The sequence below is a fragment of the Chiloscyllium plagiosum genome, unplaced genomic scaffold, assembly GCF_037043375.1.
Source record: "Chiloscyllium plagiosum isolate Xiang-an unplaced genomic scaffold, Cpla_swu_hap1 HiC_scaffold_13, whole genome shotgun sequence".
In the NCBI taxonomy this organism is placed as follows: domain Eukaryota; kingdom Metazoa; phylum Chordata; class Chondrichthyes; order Orectolobiformes; family Hemiscylliidae; genus Chiloscyllium; species Chiloscyllium plagiosum.
This window is the reverse complement of record NW_028270151.1, coordinates 71,131,879-71,151,915: the sequence shown is the minus strand read 5'-3', so window position 1 is coordinate 71,151,915 and position 20,037 is coordinate 71,131,879. Positions and strand designations below refer to the sequence as shown.

The window sequence follows — 20,037 nt, the reverse complement described above, 5'->3', positions numbered from 1 at the left end:
GAAAATATAGCAGCCTGAAACCTCTTTAATGGAGAGGGATTTGTGGGGTCAGGAACTTTCCCAAATTTCTAATCTCTTTCACAACCACCTGACCTGTACCTATTTTACTTTGAGCCAATAAAATTAGCAAAAAGACTGCTCTGGAAGGGCCCACTAATCAGCGAGGCTGCACTTATAAAATATTTAAGCATATGTAAAATGTGAACTGATAAAGCTTAATGCTAAATAGAACATTGTTACTCCTCTGATTAAACAGCATTGTGCCCTATGTTTTCCATCGGTTTGGAAAGCCTCCTTGTCTACATGACGTGGTCCCATATCAGTGATACATATTTCCATTAAACATGAAAAAAGCATTTAAATTAATGTATGTATGATGTAAAACCATGCCCATTGGAACCTTTGAAGAGAACAAGTGCAGAGCTTATGTTACATGTTCTGTTATTTGTTTTACAGGTCCAAAGCAGTAAAGAAAAGAAACCTGGAACTCCACCCCCTGCTGTGACAAATATTGCTCCCAGTCCTCCCCCTTCAAATAAAGTAGTTGTCAGCACTCCTGTATCCATAAACATTCCACGCTTCTACTTCCCGAAAGGACTTCCAAGTGCTACCAACAACCACGACGAGACCATTTCCAAGGTTCAAGCAGCCTTTGCCGAACTTGAGGATGAGAAAGCTGATATTTATGAAATGGGCAAAATCACAAAGGTAGGGGCAAGTGTGTTTTAATAAAAAATCATGCATGACAAGGAAAGTTTGTTTTTCCAGTTTAATGTAAATGTAAATTTTCCCTTGTATCTACTCCACTAGAATTCTAAACCTAATGTTATTGTTGTGGTTGTTTAGTTATTGGTCATAAATATCATCAGGAATCTGCATACTGTCACTGGCCTCCAAAGCAAAATATTGCCAATTGGAGGTGTTAAACTACTCTTTTAAAGATTGATTCTTGTCTGCCAATTATTTTTCTACCAGATTGAGAGATCTTCCATCATTAGACTTCAGCTTGCCACCCTCGTCAGCTACACTTGCATGTGACAAGAGGTCAATCATTTATCCCTGCCTACACTGCAGGAAGCTACCTCAGAGTGGTGATAATAGGGTTTCCATACTGATTGGACCTTGGCACCCCCCCCCCAAATTATAGGGCAGATCAGTGAATTTATTGTGACAACTTTTATTTCATAATGTTCTGTATTGCTGCAGTTTGTCAAGTAAATGTTTAAGCTCACAATTGATACTGCTATATATTTATGCTCTAGGTTGCTGGAACATCAGTCCAAGGTCAGAATTGCATCTGCAATCTGTCAAATATCATGCCCAATGGTTTATCCCTTTGAGCAATGACTTTAAAAGAAAGAGGTTACAGAAAGAAAGTGTGTCTAGATTTTGAACTCCAGTTTCTTCGAATGGGCCACAACATTCTGACCCAGATGGAAATGCTCCCAACTGATTCAATTCCATGATTTTTCAGTAGTTGCACGTAGTGATTGCTGTGCTTGCTCCTCATTCCTGTTTCAGTATATTTTCATCAAAGGCAAAACAAAATTAACTGCAAGGTAACAGTATAGTAGTATAAGTAAGGTAAAGACCTGAGTCAATTACAGGTGAGTCTGAATTGCCACCCATAATTTGCCAGCTACTGTATGCTGGGGAATTATGGGCAGTTCCACTTTGCCTGGAATGATCCCTTCCCTGGAGGTTTCATAAGAGGTGACAAGAAAGGGAAATGTTGGGAGGAGTTGGTCCTTGGAGAGATCCTCCCACCTTTCTCTCACATTGGAGAGATACTCCCACTGTATGGTGGCACTGTGGCTCAGTGGTTAGCACTGCTGCATCACAGTGCCAGGGACCTGGCTTCAACTCCCTCCTCGGGCGACTCTATGTGGCGTTTGCACATTCTCCCCATGTCTGCGTGTGCTTCCTCTGAGTGTTCCGATTTCCTCCCACAATCCAAAGATGTGCAGGTTCGGTGAATTAGCCGTGCTAAATTGCCCACAGTATTCAGGGATGTGCAGGCTCGGTGCATTAGTCAGGGGTAAATATAAGGTAGGGGAATGGATTTGGGTGGGTTACTCTGTGGAGGGTCGGTGTGGACATGTTGGGCCGAAGGGCCTGTTTTCACACTGTAGGGGTTCTAATTCTAAAGTAAAATCTCTACAGCTCACCCTAAAATCACAAAATTTCTATGGTCCTGAGGGAGACCATTTGGACTACCATGTCTGCACTAGTTCTCCAAATTAACATTATGACTTATTGCCATTCTGCTATCCATTCAACAATACGCTGCACTTGTTTCACTTCCAATAATCATCTAATGCCCTCTTGAATGCCTCCATTGAACATGCCTCCATCACATTTCCAGATCATAACTAGTCTGTGAAGATTTTCTTTTCCCTCACATTGCATTTGCTGCTTTTACAAGCAATTTGAATGTGAGGCCTTGGATTGATGTTCAAGTAACTTACAGCACAGATATACCGCAGTTGTGAGCATAAACTTGACAATATAGGATTTTATGAAATAAAAGTTCTCACAATAAATTCACTGATTTGCCCTATAAGGGGAGGGGAGGTCACTATCAAAAGTCCAATCAGTATTGAAACCCTATTATCACTTCTCTGCAGGTAGAAGTGGATGGATGAATGACCTTTTGTCACACGTAAGTATGGCTGGGGAAGATGCTTCCTTTGAAAAGTCAGGGTGTGAATTTAATACCTCAGTTATGCCTCTTGCCTCCATGTGTAAATCCCCAGTTTTGGTCCCTACTCCTCCTTTTAATAAACCTTTACTATTTATCTGCCAATATTTGGGGTATGGCTTTTATATTAATTCCAAGTCTCTCTTCATAACCTCTCTTTACTTCTCCATTTTTTTTTCACCTCCTTTCTGATCGTTCTGTATTAAGGTTGTTTTTCAACTGTATTTTGTCCTGACACATGTTAAATGTAAATTTTTTCCACATTATCTTAATTTCTTTCTCATTCATCTAAGGAGCCCTGGATTTGCTTGCCCCACCTTTTCCTTCTGAGGAATATACCTTTTCCAGACCACCTCTTCTTGAAGGTGGCCCATTATTCGGCCAAAATGTTTCCCATTAAAATTTTGGTTCCAGTCTATCTGACCGGGCTCTGTTCTTGAAATTAGCTCTCTTCTAATTAATAATTCTTACTCTGAATTGTCCATTACTCTTTTCCACTATCATTCTAAACCTTATAAAATGATCATTGTCTGCTAAATGTTGTCTCACTGATACTTGATCACCTTGGCCTACCTCATTTCCAAGAAACAGATCATGTATTGTGTTCTTTGTCAATAGACTGGACACACATTGCTGTAGAAAATAATCCTGAATGCAAATGAAAAATGCTTACCTCTCTGCTTTTACACCACCTCTGTTCCAGTCTGCATTTGGATAATTATCCATTATAACAGCACAATAATGTTTGCATCTTTCTGTAACTGCCTTGCAAATTTGTTCCTCTACATCCTTTCCACTAATCAATGATCTATAGACTACACCAAGCAGTGTAATTGCACCTTTTCTATTCCTTGGCTCCTCCTAAATTGATTTTGGTCTTGAATCCTCTGAGACATTCTCTTTCTCTAGCACAGCAATGCTCTCCTTAATCAATACCAGCACCCCCCTCACCCTCTTTGTTCTTCTCCTATCTTTTCTGAATATCTTGCTTCCAAGAATATCCCAGTCCTGGTCCTCATTGAGCTAGGTGTCTGTAATGACTGCAGTACCATAATTCCATATGGAAAAATGCATGTATAGCTCTCCAATCTTATTTACTATTCACTGTGCATTCACATTCATACACCAAAGTCCTGGTTTAGATTTCTCCTTACTTCTAATACTACGTAAAGCATACTCTTCTCTACTCTGATGTTAATGGTCTCTCCTATATTTCACCCTGGTATTCCTCTATATAATCCTGGTTTCCCCACCCATGCTGATGTAGTTATAACCCTCCCCAGCTGCACTGGTAAACACCCTGCCAGGAATTTAGTCCTGACTCTGTTTAGGTGCAATCTATCTGGCTCTTATGGGTGCCATCTCACCTATAGCCAGATAGTGTCCTGAGAATCTGAAGTGCTCCCCACTTTATTTTCAGCAATGCATTTGTGTGCCCTCATATGCGTAGAATGATACAGTACAGAAGGGGAGGGGGTGAACTTATCATCCTGGAGTCATGTCTATAGCTGCAGATGCACCTGTCTGTTCCCTAAACTAACAAGTATCTCTCATTAATGCTTTTTCACTCTTCAGTCTCTCCTATACTGCTGAGGCACCTGCAGTACCATGTGCTTATCCTCACTCACATACCTGTGTGAAACCATTGTGCTTACCAGTATCCAGAACAGAGAACAGATTAGTAAGCAAAATAATGTCAGGGGACACCTGCAGTAGCTGCTTGGTGGTCACCCATTCCCTAGCTGCCTATATGCCCCTATCCTGAAGTGTGATCACCTAGCTAAACATGCTATCTGCAAAGTCCAATGCCTCACAGATGCACGAGAATGTCTCCAGCTGCTGTTCAAGCTCTAAAAGCCTACAGTACAAGTGCCTGCAACCAGTGACAGTTCCCACACATATGCTTGTCTATGTGATAAGACCACAAGTCCCCATGTGACACAGGATAACCGTTCCACACAACAGAGCTGCACTGCCTTACCTTAAGCTTACTTCAGGACTATTTGCAATAAACTGCAGATTGCAGAGTAGAAAATAAAATTACTCCTCATTACTCACCAATTAGTTCCTTCTCCCATTTATAAATTCAATGCTTAAGAGTAAGAACCAATTCCAACAGGTTGAAAATAAGATTTTAGCAACACAAAAGAGAGGCTCGTTTCCCTCAGCACTTAACTGCTTCAACTCCATAAACTAGCACACAGTTTATGTCATGATTCCTGACGAAGGGCTTTTGCCCGAAACGTTGATTTTCCTGTTCCTTGGAAACTGCCTGACCTTCTGTGCTTTTCCAGCATCACCCTCTCGACACAGTTCATGTCATACCCATCCATATCAATTAAATACAAATGAAAACATTCTTTAGGGACTTCAAATCATAATATCCCTACAGTACAAGTGGAGGCTCTTTCGGCCCATCGGGTCTGCATGAACCCTCTGAACAGTATCCACCCTAGCCCCATAACCCCACATTTACTATTGTTAACCCACCTAGCCTCCACATCCCTGGCCACTATATTGGTGCAACTTACTATGGTCAAACCACCTAACCTGAACATCTTTGGACTGTGGGAGGAAATCAGACTATCCAAAGAAACGCATGCAGACACGGCAAGAACGTGCAAACTCCACAGAGTCAGCCAAGGCTCGGTCAAATCCGGGTCCCTGGCACTGTGAGGCAGCAGTACTAACCGCTGTACCACTGTGATGCCCACACATTCCCATCCCTCCGCCAGTTAAAGGACCTTAAGGTGCCATTCGTGGTAAGGGAGTTGGTTAGCTCATTTCGCTGCACAGCTGGTTTGCTGTACAAAGTGATGTCATCAGCATGGGTTCAATTCCCACATCAGCTGAGGTCACCACAAAGGTCCCATCTACTTGACCATTCCCCTCACCTGAGGTGTAGCAACTCTCAGGTTAAACCAGCCATCTCACTCTAATGAGAGAGCAGCCCAATGGTCCTCTGGGATTGTAATGACTTTACCTTGTTCACCAGTTAAGGGCCTCAACTCACCATTGCCTCAATTACCTGTCATCCTGATAGACTGGAAAAGTGGCTAAATTCCCGACTGTCTGACCCACATCCCCTATGACCCTAACCCTGGCTGAAGAATATGAAGAACACTTACCTTCTCACGGCTGGATCCCCTGAGGAATAGTCCTGGACTGACTATTGTTTGGACAAGCTGACAAGGTCTGGCTGTTGGCAGTCATCAGTACCAATGACAAAGCCTGCAATACGTGAAAGAATTCACCTAAGCTGCTTGTCAGCGCTTATTTAGCTGATTGGTACCTGATAGGTCGCGGTATCGTGATGGTGGAACTGCTGTGTTGGTGCCCAGCTAATGCCTGCCCCTCCCCCCCAACATTTTGATTAAAAGTGTGAAAATCAGACTCAGCAAGTCTCTCATTATCTAAGGTAGGTTTGGGTTGAGTCTCTTTGTCAGAACAAAGGAGAGAGTAATATTGGATCCTATAAACCATAAAAATTTATCATTCAACAAACTTTAATTTATTTTAGCCAAATCAAGAAGAGAATTTTTTTTAAAAATCCTCAAAGTAACCCAGTGATGCAATTATTAATACAAGCCAAAATATTTCATAAATCTCTTTTAACCAAAGTCCAATGCTTTTGACTCTAATGTTTCCATTTTCTACCAGACATCATCATAAAGTGGGTAAAGTAAAATGACTTTTTTTAATATCAACGCTGAGACCTGTAGCATTTCTTTTACTGCACCACTGCTACTATCTGTTTAGAAATAGTCAGCTTCGTAAAACATTTCACTGTCCGACTTTAATATAAACCGGGGTTTACATTAACGTACAGAGTAAATACTAGTTTTTTTTTAAAAACTTGTCATTATACAGAATCAATCTTTCGGGCTGTATTGAAACCCAGCTTAGAGAAGTGAAAGGACAAATGTGGATGGAGAAAATTTCTAAATGTTGGGCAATTGAAGAAATAAAGCATGCTTTTATCACAACCAATATCAGCTAAATTGCAGTGAAAACCCCACTTTATTTTAAATATGTTTGTGATAGATTTATTCAAAGATTCATCATTCCCTTTTGGCTTCTGTGAAAGGAAAGCTATATATGGAGTTTGATTTTTGTTTCTTTTTTCAGGCATGTGGCTGTCCTTTGTACTGGAAAGCCCCCATGTTCATTTCTGCTGGTGGAGAACGGACAGGATTTGTGTCTGTACGCTCTTTTGTAACAATGTGGAGAAAGTGAGTATCAGCCCTGTCCTGTGTTTTGCTATTGCAGTGACCAGCAGGTAATATATAAGGATGCGTGTACCTCACATTCATGGAAAATAACTACAGCACCTTGCACGACCTCCAGACGTCTCAAACCACTTTACAGCCAACTGGGCACTTCTTTAAACTGTCGTATTGAACTGTGAGCACAGCAAGATCCCACAAACCACAATAAAATTATTGACCAGATAATCTGTTTTAGGTGATGCTAGTTGAGATATAAATAAAGGCCAGGATATTGGGAAAACTCCTCTGTTCTTCAAAACTGCCAGGGAATCATTTATGTTTGTCTGAGAGAGAGTAAATGGGAGCCTGGTTTAAAGAGAGAATGGCACATCCTTTTTGAAGTATTAATCTGGATTGTGTATATATGTATCTCTCTTGAAAATGGGGCTTGAAGTCATTATTTTCTAAATGTGAGGCAAGAAGCGTGTCGTTGAGCCACAGTTAACTAAGTCAATTCTTTTCACTTATTTCATTTTGTTGTTTAGATAAGTCACTTTTTTTACATGATGTTGCTTTTACAATGAGATACGAAGTTGCCTGAATGTTGTTTAGAAATGTGAAACAATCCTAAAACAGATTAATCTTATTGCGCGCATCAAACTAATCCTCTCCACACAGCTTTCGGGCAGATTCATTTCTTGCAAGCTGGAGTGGTTTATGTTTAGAAGGCAGTTTGAACAGAGCCATAGATTTAAAAACAATTTGCATTTATTGGCATCATTAACAGAGAGAAACATCCCAAGGTACTATATAGAAGCATAGTCAATTCAAACTGGACTCCAAACCAAACAAAGAGGCACATAGGGGGGACGTCTATAATTTTGGTCAGGGGGACTTCTGTGCTTTCCCAATTTTAATTTACTCTGTCGTTGGCAGTCCTGCTTTCAGCTAGCTCGTGACTGGAATTCCCTCCCTAAAGACCTCTGCTTCCTATTTCTCTTTCCTTCCTTAATATGATCATTCAAACCTAGCTCTTTAACCAGGTTTTTGATTACCTGTCCTAATCTCCTCCTGTGTCAACTGATCTGAAATTTTGTTTGTATACACTTCTGTGAAGCAGCTTGCTCAATGTCAAAAGATACTATCTGATGAAACGTGTTGCTGAAATATATGTTAAAGGAAGAAAGGGAATTAGAAAGGAAAAAATGTCGAATGAGTGAAGTCTAGGAGTTAACTTCAGACAGTGCAAGGCACAACCACCAGTGATGAAGTGAAGGGGATGCGCAAAAAATTTATACTATCCTGATTCCTTTTGTTTGAATTGCTCTTTTATTCTTAAATGTGGCTTTACAGGACCTTCATGGCTGTCAGTGAAAAACTTCTTATCAGTTTAAACTGAATTGGAATCCCATCATCAGACATCAAGCTGGCAATTTTAAGCCCCTGTGATCCAGGGCATTGTCTGATCATGGGGAAACTGTAGCATAGTGGTAATGTCACTGGACTAGTAACTTAGTGGCCCAGGCTAACATTCTGGGAACAACTACAGAAAGTTGGTGAACATTCCAGAAGCCAACCTTCCATCTACTGACTCCATCTACATTTCTCATTGCCGCTGAAAGGCAGCCAACATCATCAAAAACCCCTCCCACCCCGGCTATGATCTCCTCTAACCTCTTCCGTCAGTTAGAAGATACAAAAGCTTAAACGCATGTAGCAAGAGGTTCAACAACAGCTTCTTCCCTCCTGTTATTAGACTTTTGAATGGGCCTCTCAAATTTCAAATCTAATGTTGATCTTGATTTTTGTGCACCTTCTTTGGAGCTGTAACGTTTTATTCCTCACTCTGTTCAATCACCCAGTGATCTTTGTGTGGAATGATTTGCCTGTACTGCTTGCAAAACAAAACTTTTCACTGTAATTAGGTGCGTGTGTAAATAAGAAATTAAATCATGGGTTCCAATCCCAGGGTGGCAGCTGGTGGAATTTGAATTCAGCTGGTACACCTGGAACTGAAAGCTAATCTTGATAGTGATGACCATGAAGCTACCATTAATTTTTCTAAAATCCCAACAGGTTCAATCCCAAGGGCAATTAAGGAAAGGCCACAGTATTGACCCACATCCCAGAAAGAATAAACGTTTCCTTTCAAAATAGATCTGTATTTCATTCAATCTCCTATTTAAATCTGGAAATTTTCTTTCCAGGACTTTTGTTTATTTTTCTTTTGATTTTAACTTTTAGTTCATAAAACTTCCTTTCAAATCCTAGTGGATATAATATCAAATCCTTAGTCCCTTAGTATGTCGATTTAACTTCTGTTACATTTATCCAAGTTGTTGCTTAATTAGTCTAGCAATAAACAAGTTTGAATTTAACATGAAAAATTTCTAAATTGCTATTAAAGATCAATGATTTTTACTCTTATGTATGTTTGAAACAGTCTTGCAGATAGTTTAGCAGAGGAAGAAACACAAACTGAATCTTGTAAGTGTAAATATCAATTTCTTGGGGATTGAGTGATCGGGGGATAAAATGCGATAGGTAAAATGGCCTTTTCATATTCTTGGCTCTTGTTATGAACGTTTTCCACTGGGTCAATGAAACCATTAGGATTCTGGAAAACCTGTTATGATCTATTGTCACCAAGCAATAATGTGAATACTATACTTATAAGTATGCCCTTCACATAGGTTACAAAGATCTAGTGGTAATTTGAGTCGTTTAATGTAATATAAGGAGTACACAGGTAGTGAAAATGTTGCAAACTGTAAACTATACTGCTTAATATAAAACAAACTGCTTCCTATATTTTATAGACTGAGGTGTAAAGGTAAATTTCCCTTGACTGACTGAAGAATATGGATATAAAACTTTGTTTTTACTTTTGGGACCTTCTTTGATGTTTTATCTTGCAGCTGTAGGATAATGGCTTTGATTATCTGAATGATGTCAGAGCTTCAGCACAGGTGAATTACACTTTAATTTCATGCTAATAAGTAGCTAGAATTTGAAAGTTCCATTTGGTTGTAATCCTCAGAACTTAAAAAACTAAATTGATAAATGCGAAAACTTACACTGGGGCAAAGTCAGCATTGTTGGATTTTTGAAGTTGCCTTTAAGGTGGATAGTTAATGAATAATGTAGACAAATTCATCTTTCTTATTAACATTATCTAATCTAATAGGTGATAAGAGTACAAAACTAAAAGAAGAAAGTAAAGCTTCCATTTCTATAGTGCTGTTTTTGACAACTGGATATCTTAATGAACTTTGTTTGAAGTACAGTAGCCAATATGCACACAGCAAGCTGCCATGAAAAACTATTTGATAATGGTGCGGTAAAGATTTTTTTAAAACTGATGGTGATGGAGGAATAGATCTTCACCCGGTCACCAGGGATAACATCCCTGCTCCTCTTTCAAATAATACTTTGAGATTTTTTATATTTAACCAAGAAGGCTGCTGGAGGCACAATTTCTCAGCTTTTTGGTCAGTTACACATCAATGAAAAGTTTTGTTTTGCAAGCAGTACAGGCAGATCATTTCACACAAAGATCTTAGAGAGATTGAACAGAGTGAGGAATACAAAGTTACTAGAAAACTTTAATAGAAAATTTCTAAAATATTATTGTGACATTGGACAGTTTAAGAGGGAATCAATGAGGTGATTTGATTCAATTTTTTCAATTGGTGAAGTAATCATTGAATCACAGCGCAGAAAGGAGGAGATTCAACCCATGGGCCTGTGCCAGTTCTTTAAGAGAGCTTTTGGCTTAGACACCCACACCTGTTCATTCCCGTGAGCCTTTTAGATGCATTGCATGGAAACGGCTTGTCTTTAGTGGTTGATTGGTATAGAAAGGGGACATTAATATAAGATGAAATGAAAAAAGATCTAAGGCAGGACTATTTGTTGATATGTACAAAATGTGTTTTTTTTAAACTGTCCCTGAGTAATATGTGCAATGGTTCTATCTTTCACAGAGTACTGCAGAACTACTATGATGATGCATCTAAGTTTGTTTATCTTCTTGCCAAACCAGGCTGTAACTATCTGGAACAGGAAGACTTCATCCCACTGCTGCAGGTCTGCACCTACTCTTTTGTCATCTTGTGAATGTTTCAATGCAACGTACTATTTAACAAAACCAATTTTTTTCATGATCATTTATGAGCAATTTTTTTAAAAATTGTGTGTGACTGGCTTGGAATACTGAGGAGATTTGAAGTGATGGACATTGGGAGGATGATGATAATGAGGGGACATTTAGGGGATGATAATTAGTTTAAAAATAAGAGGTTCCCCTTTTAGGTTGAAAATGAGGAGACTCTGAGGTGCCTCGATAAGAATCGATTAAAACTGTGAAGGGATCGTAGACTTGGCCAAGATGGTGTTCCCTCCCAATGTGAGCAAAATGTCAATGGGGTAGTGAGAAATTTTTAATTTGGCCCTTAAGTGATGCAGCTGACTCCCCAGTGGGTGGTAAGGTTCCCAATGCTGGTGATATGCAATGGCAGAAGGAAGATTTTGGACTCCCCTCCTTATTTCATTAACTGCTGTATGATTAACCCTCTCAGTTTGTCACCAGAAACTGGTAGAATTAAGTCCAGTGTATTTACCTGTATGAGGATAAAAATGATCAAAACGATAGCCAGAATGCCAACCATCGCCCTTGGGGCGGGGACTGTTCCAATGGAGTCGGAAGGGAAGTGTAACTTGTTAAGTGTTAGGTTATTCAATACTTGAGAGGATGCAGATTCAGAACGGAGTCCAAACAACGTGTAACCTGATGCCAGGGTAAATGACATCTTGAGCAAGGATACTGGGGCAAGGAGTATAGCATTCAGCTATTGTGGCCTACAATAGGTTCAACAACATAGGGAAATTGATGGGAGGTCCAATTCAGCAAATACTAGGGGCTCTTTTTTTTTTGCAGAACAACCTCCAGGATTAGATTCTGTAGATTATTACTTGAAGGATCTGCACATGCCAAAGGGATATGTGGTAAAAGAGGTGCTGTCAGAATGAGAGGTTGTATTTCATACTACACCAACATAGTAAGGGACTGTTGCTTTGAGATGAGTTCCACTTGAACAAGGCTGGGCCCAAGAGCCAATGGGAAGAATAAATAAGGCTGTGCAAGCACTTCAATGTAGTAAATTTTGGTGGAGCAATCTTAGTTGGATAAAGTTAAAAATCACACAACACCAGGTTGTTGTCCAACAGGTTTAGTTGGAAGCACACTAACTTCATGAACGTCGCTCCTTCATCAGGTGACTATCACCTGATGAAGGAGCAATGCTCCGAAAGCTAGTGTGCTTCGAATTAAACCTGTTGAATTATAACCTGGTGTTGTGTGATTTTTAACTTTGTACACCCCAGTCCAACACCGGCATCTCCGAATCTTAGTTGGATAAAATAGTAAAAATGATGTGAAAGAGACTACAGTCATAGTCAGGAATGGTGCATTGGGCATTTTAGGTTAAGAGAAACCTAAAAAGGTGCAAAGCAATTAAATCAGGAAACGAGTAAGAGAGAACTAAGCAGTACAATGACAATAGAGCAAAAGGAAGGTGTGCCACAGCAATGAGTTCTCTTCATAAATGGATGGAACATAAGAAAAAAAGTTGAGTAAATGCAAATGAAGGAGGTGGTGGCATAGTGGTAGTGTCACTCAGCAAGTAATCCAGAGGCACAGGCCAATGACATTGGAGATATGGGTTCAAATCCTACTAGGGCAGATGGTGAAACTTGAATTAAATTCAAAATCTGCAATTACCTTTTTAAGAAATAAAGTATAATTAACCTGGAAGTATTTTAAAATTCTCTGAAGCATGGTTAAAAGTTCCAATATCTCAATTGGCCCTAAGTAGTTTTCCAGTGAATGCCACTAACAAGGGTTTTTAGAATGTCAACAACAGATGTTTACAAAGTCGTCTAATGGAATGTTGAGCTTTAGGGATTAGAATACAATGGGTTAGAAGTCATGTTACAGCTGTACAAAGCTGGTTAAACCATAGCTTGAGTGCAATGTTTAGTTCTGGACACCACACCAAATTCACAGTGTGGATATATGAGATTGATTCTGAATGATAAAGGTTAAATTACGTGGCAAGACTATATACATTTGATGTGACCACTAGCCTGTTCCTATAAAAAAATGGAACAATGTGTCAACAAATTCTATTCCTCTATGTTCCTGGATTTGTTCATAATGTGTTGAATTTAATTATTTAACCTTAATTAAAATGTTAAAAATGAGAAATCAACTGAAACAAAGAGAAGGCAAAATACTGAGAATGACTAGAAATATGAAATTTGAGCAAAGTGCTTTAATGCTCAGCTGGTCAGGCAGCATCTGTAGGAAGAGAAACGAGGTAATGTTTCAGGTTGGTGACCATCCTGCTAGTCATTGACCTGAAATGGTAACTCTTGTTTCTCCCTCCATAGATCCTGCTTGATCTGCCTTGTGTATGAAACAAAAGAAATAAGTTTGCAAACTGAAATCAGGTGTCTCCTGAGGCAGCTGCATCAGAAATAAAAATAGCTGTTGATTGTATAGCTGACTGGCCACCTTGTGCCACCTGTATGTGTGGAATGTGAAGAAAATTTTTATAAGGGTATTCTCAGGTTGGAGATGCCGGAACTTGCAGGATTTTAAGCTAGGTTTTGGTGTCCCTGATAAGTGCTCTACCTGAATTGAGGTGTTCCCATGTATTTGTTCTCTTTATTCTTCTAGGTGATAGAAGTCACTGGCTGATAAAAGAACATGAGTCACTGAGGCTCATCTTGTAGATAACATACATTGATGTGACTATACGTCAGTGGGGAAGGGAATGAATTCAGATGGTATTGATTAAGGTGCCAATCAAGTGGGCTGTTTCATTCTGGATGGTGCCAAGCTTCTTGAGTGTTCTTGGAGCGCACCCATCTAGGCAAGTGGAGAATATTTGATCAAATTCTGCCTTATAAATGATGGACAGCTTTTGGGAAGACTGGAGTTGTTATCTTTTGCACTGATGTGCTGGGTGCCCCCGTCATTGAGAATGGGGATGTTTATGAATTCTTCCTCCACTGAATTGTTTAATTTACAAGCAGATGAGGTAGGAACATGGAGCGTGGATCTGATCTGTTAGTGAGTGATGTTTATATAGCTACTCCAGTTCAGCTTTTAGTCATAGATAATCTCCAGGATATAGTTAGTGGAGAGGATTTAACGATGGTAGTGCTATTGAGCCAATTAAGACATAATAGATTCTCTCTTCTTGGAACTGGGCATTGCCTGACACTTGTCATTTATCAGTTCAAGCCTGGATGTAATCCAGACAACTCTGCATATGGACACAGACTGGTTCAGTATCAGAGTCTCTCGAATGCTAGTAAACATTATGCAGTTCTCTACAAACGTCCCCATTTTTGACTATATGATGGAGGGTTGGTCTTTGAAGCAGCTGAAGATGGTTGGGCCTAGGACACTACTCTGAGGAACTCCTGCAGAGATGTCCTGGAGCTGAGATGACTGACCTCCAACAAGCACAATCACCTTCCTGTGTGTCAGGTATGACTCCAACCAGATGTGACGGTTTCTCCAATTCCCATTGACTAATTTGAACTCTGTCATGCTCAATTGAATGCTATCTTGATGTCAAAGGCAATCACTCTCACCATGTCTCTGGAGATCAGCTTTTTTTGTCCATGTTCGATCCAAGAGTGTGAGGAGGTGAGAGACTTAGTGGTAGACAGCATCCAAACTGAGCATCTGTGAGTGGGGTTTGTTTAAATGCTGCTCGATAGCACTGTTAACAATTCCTTCCACGCTTTGCTGATGATCAAGAGTGCATTAATATTGCAGAAATTATCTGGAGTCGATTTGTCCTGAACTTCGTGAACACAACATACTTGGGCAAGTTTCCACATTGTTGGGTAGATTCCAGTGTTGTAGCTCTATTGGAACACTTTGGCCAGGCCACAGCTAATTCTGGATCACAAGGTGTCAGTATCAATGCCAGAATGCTGCCAGGGACCACAGTGTCTTCAGCTATTTCTTGATACCAGCTCCTCCGGGTGATACGTGATTCTGAGACCTCCGGAGGAGGCTGAGTTGGATCACCCACTCGGCAATTTTAGTTTCAGATGAACACAAATGCTTCAGACCTATCTTTTGCGCTGATGTGCTGGGCTCCCCAGTCATCGAGGATGGGAATATTTGTGAAATCTTCCTCCAGTGAACTGTTTAATTGTGCACCATCATTTATGACTGGGTGAGGCAGGACTGCGGAACATGAATCTGATACGTTGTGTGATATCAACATGGTTTTTTTGCGTGCTGCTTCTGTATTTGGCACGCAAGTCATCCTGTGCTTTAGCTTCAACGAGTTGAGTCCTCATTTTCGATGTGCCTGGTGTGGCTCCTACACTTTGCGTATAGTATACTTTCCTTTGTTCTCAGTTGACCCCTTGTGACTACTTATAGGTGTGATAGCTCAACAGCACAGACAACCTTTCAGTCCTGAATTACGATAAATATCACTGTGATGAAAGTTGATCTATCACCTCTCCTTATTGTTATCAAATGTTAAATACCTAAGTTTTGGATTAAATTTGTTGTCTGAGCTTGATCTCCTTTTTGAGTAAAATTGCTTTTTGTACGAGTGACACGTCAACTTTCAACGTGCACAAAATTGCTTCCTGCTTCTGTTACCCCAAGGTTTTAGGGACTGCAAAACAGGAAACTGACATTCAGAAATGATTGGTGTCTTAATCAATATAGTTTCAATTTAAGGCAAAGCTTAATGTATTTATTAGGAAAATATTTAATGATGCTAATTCACTGCATGAGCAAATTCAAACAACACTCTTTGTAACCTCTCAAGGAATCATGTTCTATTTGGGATGCAAATTAAGTGTGATCTCTGAAGGACTTTGTTCACAAGGGATAGCTACGTAAACAACGCCAGCAGCCGCACTTTGCGGCAGCACGATGGCTCAGTGGTTAGCATTGCTGCCTCACAGCGCCAGGGACCCAGGTTTGATTCCAGCCTTGGGTGACTGTCTGTGTGGAGTTTACACATTCTCCCCGTGTCTATGTCGGTTTCCTTGGGGTGCTCCGGTTTCCTCCCACAATCCAAACATGTGCAGGTCAGGTGAATTGGCCATGCTAAATTCTCCATAGTGTTAGGTGCATTAGTCGGTGCGAATTGGATCTGGGTTGGTTACTATTCGGAGGGTCGGTGTGGACTTGTTGGGCCGAAGGGCCTGTTTCCACACTGTGGGGAATCTAATCTAATCAAAGTGCTGCCCACGGTGATTAATTGACCAACTTTAGTGGGGTTCAGCTGAAATACACATTAGCCAAAGAAAGTGGTAACATTATAGTGTTTGGCTATGGTTGATGTGCTAAGAAACAAAAAAAAACCTGCAGATGCTGGAATCCAAAGTAGACAGGCAGGAGGCTGGAAGGACACAGCAAGCCAGGCAGCATCTGGAGGTGGAGAAGTCAATGTATTATGTGTAACTCTTCTCCACCTCCAGATGCTACCTGGCTTGCTGTGTTCTTCCAGCCTCCTGCCTGTTTCCTATAATTGATGTGTAGCAGTGATGGGAGGATAACTTTTAATTCCAGTGATTTTCTTCTAAAAAGAAAGTTGACTTACCCCTCTGCAAACGACAGCCAAACTGGTCAACAGTCTTCAAATTGCATTTAAATAGTGTGATCTGAAGCTTTTGTGATATGTAATTGTTGCTGAATTATAAAATCACTCCCCTGGGTTTAGTGCCAACCATATTCCTGTAGGTGCCTAGCACAGCAACTAATCTTCTCCATTGAATGCAGTGCTGTGATTTGCAAGAGCAATCTTATCCAATGAAGATAAGACTATTTTTGGAGCAAAGATTTGAATTGGTTAAACCTCTAAAAGCCAACAAGCTGTTTGTGAAGAAGCAGCATGCTGGTGTGTCAGTACACTACCCCACAGAGGTGTGAAGTGAGCTCACACCTCAGATTTTTAACCAGATCAGAGGAGGAACATGATGCTGACCTTAACCTAACCGCTTCTAGCAGTGGATATCAGAGCAACATGGGCCTTGAGATTATGCCACCTGTGGATGATTAGCCTGTCATTATACAGTTTCTAGGCTGATAAATCTAATATGACACCAGAGCACAGTTTTGGAGATATGCTAGTGCTGTCAGTGAAGGCATTCCCCTGTCCACATAAGAAAATGAAATGCATAGCAAGAGACCGTGTCATGATGGTAATGTCACTGGACTTTCTTTAATTCAAGGGATGTACACTTCACTAGCAGAGGCAGCAGCAATTATTGGCCATTCCTAATTGCTCTTGACAAGATGGTGAGCTGTCTCCTTGTACCTCTGCAGAGCAACTGATGTAGGTACACAGACTCAAAAAATGTGGCACTGGAAAAGCACAGCCAGTCAGGCAGCATCCGAGGAGCAAGAGAGTCGACATTTCGAGCCTAAGCCTTTCATCAGGAATGTACACAAATACCCCACAATACTGTTAGGGAGGGAGTTCCAGGATATTGACCCAGTGATATTGAAGGAAGTGTGATATATTCAATTGGCCAAATGGCCTTTTTCCACACTGTAGGGATTCTATGAGAGTGAAGGCCCCTTCCTTTTTTAAACCTGTTGTCAGTTTAGAAATATTGGAGAATATAATGAGGGTGTATGTGTCGTAAGCATTTACATGAATCACTGCAAAAGAGCTTTTGAATTTAACACAGAAGTTCAAACAGCATTCTCCCACACTTAATGAGATTCTGCACGTACTTCAACATTATGAGCATCACACACAAACCTACTAATTCCTCATCTGAGAGGAAATTCAGTCATTGAGTTGCAAGGGTCACCTATTTGAACATATTTTTAAAATAAGAATAGATCAAATTATTTAAACAGGTTTATTCTGATGGTAAGTGTGGTTCCTAATGTTTCTGAAATTATTCTGTGTGGGGGTTAAGCCTCACTGCACATGACCTAGGAAGGGGTGCCACCTACTGTCCTGTTGAAGCAACTGAGCAAATTTGGGGTAAATCTTACTAATTTTGTTTGCTCCAGACAGGAACATTGTAGGCTTTTCACTTGTGGACATTCAATCAGAGTTCTGGGCTTTGGACCAAGTATGTTCATGTTGAACTTACTACTTGCCCATGGGAGCAGATGGACAGTAGAAAGAACTTTGCTATATTGCTGTTACTGTTGAAAGGGCTGCAACAGAATTTAAATGCTTGCATTGTTAGTTCAGCAACAAGCATTGTGAACTGAAAGCAAAGTGGTCACATTCCCAGCATTCAAGTGGATGCACTGTGCGGTCCAATGTAGGGAAGCAGCAGCTGAAGCACTGCTGCATGAATATGACCCAAGGAAGACTGGCATATTTGGCAGTCCAGGTACTCCCCAGTTACAAACCCCACCAAGATAAATGCACACATCAGTGACTTTGTGTCTGAATCAGAAAATCTCACCTCTGTGAAATAAATAGGCGATCTTTACAAAACTGCCAAGTTAAGGACATACTGTTGCTTCTTATATCAAGTGATTGCTTTAAATAGGCATGGTACCAAGATTTCCTCGCATTCTGTTAATTTTTTCCTGCTGTATCTTTCAAAACATTCAATTCTCATCGTGCAGTATCCACAGCCCCATAGGAGCCTAGCACCCGCTCAGGCTGCAGTTCATAATTCAACTCCAAGTAAAACTTACCTGTATTCAAACATGCTCATTTACTCATGCATTCAATGAACTGTAAAATGCATTACTACTGCAAGCGGTTTTGAAACTCAAAACATCGGAATAGGTATCCCCTCCACTTTCAGGAAAAGGTAGCTCATAACCAAGCCCCAGCTGAGGAAAATTGCAAAATGTCAAATTTTTATCTGCCTTCAGTGAGGCATGTTGGACAACACGGGATGTTGAAAACACCATTGACTGAGGTAGACTGAAACTGGGAGGACTCTAATGAGTACCATCCTACTGTTGCTGTACCTTTTTCCCTCTCCTCACCCATTCCTTCTCTCACAGCCATATGCTCAAGAAACAACAGTGTCATCATTTGAATCTGTGGGCAGTCTTCTTGCCTCACTAGTGACATGACTGGGGGCAGAGAGGGCACTTTAAAAACCCCACCAGCTTCCTGCCTTCACCCCCAATTTTAAGTACAGGACATGAAATCCTGTGGTTAGTCTCAGCATCCCACCTCCCACTGAGGCCTATAGGTGATGACCACAGGCAATGATGACCACTGATGTTAACCTATGATTCGGAGATGCCGGTGTTGGACTGGGGTGTACAAAGTTAAAAATCACACAACTTCAGGTTATAGTCCAACAGGTTTAATTGGAAGCACACTAGCTTTTGGAGCGACGCTCCTTCATCAGGTGATTGTCACTAGCTCCGAAAGCTAGTGTGCTTCCAATAAAACCTGTTGGACTATAACCTGGTGTTGTGTGATTTTTAACGATGTTAACCTAGATACAGATAGGCCTGTTGCCACATGTTATGCATGGCACATAAAGCTGTTAGCAAGCTTGTTTGGTGTTCAGTGTCTGAACGAGAGACCTGAGATTAGAAAAGGTGGGGAGAAGGGAAGATTAGGGAAAATCAGCAAGAACCACGCCGATGCTCTCCACCGCATCTCCTCCACTTCCAACACCTCCACCCTTGAACCCCACCCATCCAATCGCCACCAGGACAGAACCCCACTGGTCCTCACCTTCCACCCCACCAACCTCCAGATACATCGTATCATCCACCGTCATTTCCGCCACCTCCAAACAGACCCCACCACCAGGGATATATCTCCCTCCCCACCCCTATTAGCGTTCCAGAGAGACCACTCCTTCGTCAGGTCCACACCCCCCACCAACCCAACCTCCATTCCCGGCACCTTCCCCTGCAACCGCAAGAAGTGCTAAACTTGCGCCCTCACCTCCCTCCAAGGCCCCAATGGATCCTTCCATATCCGTCGCAAATTCACCTGCACCTCCACACACCATTTACTGTATCCGCTGCACCTGATGTGGTCTCCTCCACATTGGGGAGACAGGTCGCCTACTTGCAGAACGTTTCAGGGAACACCTCTGCGACACCCGTGCCAACCGCCC

At 41.0% G+C, this 20,037-nt stretch overlaps 1 protein-coding gene across 2 annotated transcripts in view; it reads left to right on the top strand.

Moving 5' to 3' along the window:
- Window positions 1-20,037, top strand: part of LOC122555793 (serine/threonine-protein phosphatase 2A regulatory subunit B'' subunit alpha) — a 183,455-nt gene that overhangs the window by 103,969 nt on the left and 59,449 nt on the right. For both annotated transcript variants that reach the window (XM_087993750.1, XM_043701935.2), the window contains exons 2-4: window positions 457-708; window positions 6,830-6,933; window positions 10,896-10,998. In XM_087993750.1, coding sequence (XP_087849876.1) covers window positions 457-708; window positions 6,830-6,933; window positions 10,896-10,998 — 459 coding nt within the window. The remainder of the gene's footprint in view (window positions 1-456; window positions 709-6,829; window positions 6,934-10,895; window positions 10,999-20,037) is intronic.